The 5554-nt window shown below is 27.9% G+C and overlaps 2 protein-coding genes across 7 annotated transcripts; one reads left to right on the forward strand and one right to left on the reverse strand.

The window, feature by feature from the left end:
• The first annotated feature begins 179 nt into the window (after positions 1 to 179).
• On the forward strand, positions 180 to 2553 carry LOC117212091 (tryptophan--tRNA ligase, mitochondrial). Of its 2 annotated transcripts, XM_033456584.1 has the most exons (7): positions 182 to 306; positions 776 to 876; positions 1010 to 1177; positions 1347 to 1609; positions 1688 to 1809; positions 1891 to 2161; positions 2251 to 2553. In XM_033456584.1, the coding sequence occupies exons 2-7, from the start codon at positions 796 to 798 to the stop codon at positions 2480 to 2482; spliced, it is 1137 nt and encodes a 378-aa protein (XP_033312475.1). In that variant the 5' UTR covers positions 182 to 306; positions 776 to 795; the 3' UTR covers positions 2483 to 2553. The 2 variants fall into 2 exon arrangements, with proteins under 2 accessions (XP_033312476.1, XP_033312475.1); XM_033456585.1 differs by lacking the exon at positions 776 to 876 and having other exon boundaries at positions 180 to 306.
• LOC117212090 (reticulon-4-interacting protein 1, mitochondrial) lies at positions 2478 to 5470 on the reverse strand. Of its 5 annotated transcripts, none has more exons than XM_033456582.1 (6): positions 5318 to 5470; positions 3562 to 3840; positions 3260 to 3469; positions 3064 to 3176; positions 2720 to 2984; positions 2478 to 2658 (listed from the first exon to the last, which is right to left on the reverse strand). In XM_033456582.1, exons 2-6 carry the CDS (start codon positions 3775 to 3777, stop codon positions 2551 to 2553), a joined length of 912 nt encoding a protein of 303 aa, XP_033312473.1. In that variant the 5' UTR covers positions 3778 to 3840; positions 5318 to 5470; the 3' UTR covers positions 2478 to 2550. The 5 variants fall into 5 exon arrangements, with proteins under 5 accessions (XP_033312473.1, XP_033312471.1, XP_033312470.1 ...); XM_033456580.1 differs by lacking the exon at positions 5318 to 5470 and adding an exon at positions 3890 to 4446 and having other exon boundaries at positions 3562 to 3791; XM_033456579.1 differs by lacking the exon at positions 5318 to 5470 and adding an exon at positions 3890 to 4445 and having other exon boundaries at positions 3562 to 3794.
• Between the last annotated feature and the right edge of the window lie 84 nt (positions 5471 to 5554).

Below are 5554 nucleotides of genomic sequence, written 5' to 3' on the forward strand. Positions count from 1 at the left end.
TTCGTATTGCAATTGCGTTCTTCATAATTTAAAAAAATTTGTTTTTAATTTCAACCATAATTAATGTAGTAATTTTCTCCTATGAATTATTAAGAAGTTCATCAATTGCTTCCCCTTATTGCTTACGTTTATAGTTTACATGTTTAACAAGTTTAACTTTTCGAGTTAAATATACATAATTCCTGTTTCCTCTGTATTAAATCTAGAGGACATAAGAAACACTCCGATTTTTTATCAGGTCGATATTACAAAATGTGAGACACAAAGTTCCGTTTAGTGTTACACCTATATTGTTTTTAGTCAATGGTAAGAGCTATGTCTAATGATCAGTGATTGTATCATAGATGTAGTATATATGTAATATGTACATATAAGAATATGAATAAAAACTAAAGATCAGACGAAATCTAATTTTTATATTCACAGAACTTGTATCTGAAGACAAGACTTTATAAAGCTTCGAAGCTATCAAAATCTGGAATGCTTATCTTTTTCCTCCTTTTCTGAGGAGTACCTATTCTGTTAGAAATTAATATTTTAATAAATTTTGTCTAGAAAATAGACTATAAATTATTTATTTGTAGAATTGTATCAATTAAGTTTCAGATCATAAAAATAGTACAAAGTTCCAGGTTTCCAAGTTTTGAGGTTTCTAATGTCACAAAATCTCAACTCTAATAGTAAAATGTGTATCGTATTTAATTTGATACTAGATGGTTGTTACGATAAATTCAAAACAAGTATTTAATATTTGATTTTGATTTTATAACTACAGCGGTGCTGAATTGATAAAAAATGTTCACGAGATTGAAAAACGTTATCACGCGTCGAAGAAATACTTTCAAATGCATAACTATGAAAGAATACAGTCAAAAGGTTAATTTTAATTATGTTAAAAATTGTGTAACACACGCACACATATATAATATATATATGTATATATATATATATATATATATATATATACATATATATGTAGATTTCATATATATCACAAAATTAATTATAGGTTTCCAAAAGTGACTATCCAAAGAGAATATTTTCGGGAATTCAACCAACTGGAAACTTACATTTGGGAAATTATCTTGGAGCTATACAAAAATGGGTACAGTTACAAGATAGCGGAGAAAATGTTATTTGGAGCATTGTAGATATGCACTCTACTACTTTACCGCATGTAAAGATTTATTGAATTTATGTTCTGTATTTAATGGTAACATACTCAAAGAACTATATCTATTCTATTTATTAAATATATATCTGTTTATAAAAAACGAAGTTTTGGTTTCGTTAAAATGAAAAGAAAAGAAATATGAGTACAAGTCAATTAAGAATAAACATTATAGGATCCAAAGGAATTAAATGATAACATATTTAAAATGACGGCAACATTACTAGCATGCGGTATTGATCCAAATAAGAGCATATTATTTCAACAATCTACTGTGGATACACACGCACAACTGTCCTGGATTTTGGGGTGTCTAACAACTTTAGCAAGACTAGCTCGCTTACCTCAATTCAAAGAGAAAAGTCAGACATTAAAAGATGTCCCTCTAAGTTTATATATTTATCCTGTTCTACAAAGTGCTGATATATTGCTGTATAAGTAGGTATCCCCAGGATACATTAATATATCGTATTAATTGAAACTATAATTTAGTAAAAAAAACAATGCATATTATAGAGCAACACATGTTCCAGTTGGACAAGATCAAGTTCAGCACATTCAATTCGCACAAGAGTTAGCCATTAAATTCAATAAAAGATTTGGAAATACTTTTCCCGTGCCTCATTCTTTAGTTAATGGTAAAAATGTTATTTATTTAAAGATAAATAAACTATATATTTTATGATATATTTATTGCTAATAGAATGCATATGTTGCAGAAAATGCAAGTCAACGTATAAAATCTCTTCGTGACCCTTTAAAGAAAATGTCAAAATCTGACCAAAATCCAAAGAGCAGATTAGATATACTAGATAAGCCAGAAGTATTGGCAACAAAAATAAAGAAGGCAGTTACTGACTGTATATCAAAAGTAACTTATGAACCAGAAACACGGCCTGGTGTTGCAAATTTAGTTATTATCCATTCCATGCTTAGTGGAAAATCACCAAATCAAATATGTTCTGAAGTAGAAGAATTAGATACTGGAAAGTATGTAAATTAAGATATTAAGTTTTTTTATCTTTGCTCGCTATGTATTTAAGTTATTTTCTTTTCATTTATCTATTTGTGTATTGCAGATATAAATTAGTGGTAGCGGATTTAGTTATAGAAAAATTGACTCCTATTCGTGAAAAATTTTCAAGATTAATTAAGGAACCAGTTTATTTGCAAGAAATTTTGAAAAGCGGTACAGAAAGGGCAACAGATATAGCTAGTGATTGTTGGTGTGAAGTTCAAAATAAAATCGGTTTTAAAAATGACATTCTTCATGAAAATAAATCAGTACAAAATACAATACACAATATATAATGTAAACTGAACATTTATTTAAAAATAAGATGTATACTTATTTAATAATTACTATTGCATTGATGATACTATCTCATATCAATAACCAATTTACCTCGTAAATGACCTTGAGTTACTCTATCATAAGCTAATGGTAAATCTTGAAATTGGTAGACTTTCTTAACCACAGGAACCACCTGTGCAAAGTAAGAAGATATTGGTATGCTATATTATGATGATATATGTGTGTGTATATACCTTTCCACTTTCGACAAATTCTTTAAGTGTTTTAATTCCTGCTGCAGAAGGAATAAAAAATCCCCATTTCACTGTACTTTTATTTTCAATTGGAATATTATATTTTACCAGCTCTCCTATATTCTTCACTGTACCCACAATCAATCCATGTTGATCGGTATTTTTTAGTACCGGAGAATTCAAAGTTATATAAGTACTATGGGGGTAACCCCTTAATCGTATTTGATCTGCCCCTTGATTAGCGCAATCCAAAATTATATTATAGCTGAATTGGAAATTAATAAAATTTATATCAAAAATAGACATTCTTTAATGTAGGATAGATTAATGACTGAATTACATACGGCCCCTCTGCAATAATTCTTGAATCAGCACCATCTAATTTATAATCAATTACAACATCAGGTCCAAGCTTTTGTACCATATTTACAGCATCACTACTGCATGTAGTAATGACCTGAATCATTTTAATATGTCTTATAATACATAAAAACAATAATTCTTACTTGTATCACAAATGACAATATCAATTTGTATTACATGCATGTTCCAAGCCTTTAGAAGTTGTACTGCTATAGTTCCTACTCCTCCTGAACCACCTATTACTAGGACTCTATTATTTCTTCTTGTAGCCATTCTAGTTTTATAACACAACGCACCAGTAATCCATAATGCAGACCATGCTGTAAGGCCAGCATACAATATACTGGCAGCCTCGATGTATGATAAATTTCTAGGTCGTAGACTGACCTATGAATGAACATCACTATAATTTATATACTTTGTATGTTATATCGCAATGTATCCTTATATTTATTATTTACTTATCCAATTTTATTTACCGATTTATTATCAACAACTACATAACCAGCATGACAACCTTGTTGCTCCACAGGAACTACACCCCATACTTCATCACCTAACATTAATCTATCTCCAACACCGTGTCCTTTTGACACTACTATGCCAGAAAAATCTCTACCTAGAGTTAATGGCAATTCTAATTCACCGTATTGTCCACTGGTAAGATTTCTAGCTTTTCTCATTAAATTTAACATTACTGCGCCATATCCTTCTAATATAAAACATTCAATTATGATGCTACATATTTATTGTTTAAGCTGTAAGAAACAAAAAAGAAACTGACAATTAGTATAAGATAATTCATACTTGTCATAGCTATATCTATGGAGTTTACGCTAGAGGCTTCAACTTTGACAAGAATATCTGTTGGTTTAGCGATCACTGGAATCCTAACATTTGAAAGTTTTAATTCTTCCAATCCACCGTATGAGTGAATTTGCCAAGCTTGCATTTTGTCCTCAACATTTTCTTTATATTTGGCTAATACATTACTAAGAAAACGAGATTGTATGCTTCCAATATTTGATTTTAGATTTTGCGTTATTCTTTTTAACATTTTCCACATTGATTTCAGTTGGGCACTAAATAATGTAAGATTTAAAGATAGGTTACGTTCAAGAGGTTCTGTTAATTTAATTCGCAGCAATATTAGAAATATTTTCTTTTATAATTTAACAATGTAAATTCACACATGATGTTAGAAAAATGGATAATTTAGTGACTTTGATTAAAGTTCTTTTCCATGATAAAATTGTCTAACATTAATTTCTCCTGTATTCAATGCGTATCCAATAGCTGTATCCAATACGAATTATGAATTGAACGTTAATGTCGTGTGTCTTTTTTTATTTGTTCTTTTTTTCTTTGATATGTATACTTTGATATATATATATATATATATATATATATATATATATATATATATATATATATATATATATATGGATTTGAGTACATATATATGTATTACATATATATATATATTTTGTAGTACATATATATATATTTTATATATATATATATATGGATTTGAGTACATATATATGTGTAAAATATATCATGTATATACATATATATGTACGTGATTAAGTTTGTGTAACGTCTTATTTACGTATTTTTGTCATTATTATCTATTAAATTGAAATGTACCACGATTAGAAATTCTATTTCTATTGACGAATTAAAAGCAATAAATTCAAATAAAATGTACATACAAATGTATATGTATAAACGAATATTTTTTTCATTTAGAATATTTACATCAATAGTCAAAATCACACATTTTCACAATCAATGTTATTATTACATTATATAATCTGTTATAATAAAAGATAAAGTTTATGAATTTAATATTAAAAAAAGAAATTAGCGAAAGATAATGATAATTATAATTGAACGCCATATAATGTCATTGATATTATTCATCGTTTCATTCTTAAGTATTAAATATAATAGATATATACAGAATACTTATGTATATATAATAAACATTAGAAGAAATACATGCATTATTTGGTTGTTATATTGCTAAATATGTTACAATATAATAATAATAATAATAATAACAATAATAATATATTATAATTATATTTGAAGGTTTCATATCAGAATTGTGTGTGAAATGAAAATCATTCATGATTTTGAAAATTCTGTATATATCATTGAATTATATATGCACGTTGACGCACTATGTATACGAATAGGGATAAAATTTATTTATATAGATATGTATACCTTAATTACTGAACACGTTTAATCAATTAGAAAAAAAAGAAAGGCTCGATGATACTCGAGTCCGTGTATGATAATAAATTATGCTACATGCGCATAGATGATCGAAGATGTGGTTTCGTTAATCTTTGGTGGTACTTTTAGCAGTGGATCATGTGGTACAAGAGAGTAAAACGAGGGTGGTTCTTTCGTTTTACGAGTAAATTTGACAATGCGCATGCCTGTTATCGATCGCTAATC

The sequence above is a fragment of the Bombus bifarius genome, unplaced genomic scaffold (assembly GCF_011952205.1).
Source record: "Bombus bifarius isolate JDL3187 unplaced genomic scaffold, Bbif_JDL3187 scf7180000008274, whole genome shotgun sequence".
Classification (NCBI taxonomy): domain Eukaryota; kingdom Metazoa; phylum Arthropoda; class Insecta; order Hymenoptera; family Apidae; genus Bombus; species Bombus bifarius.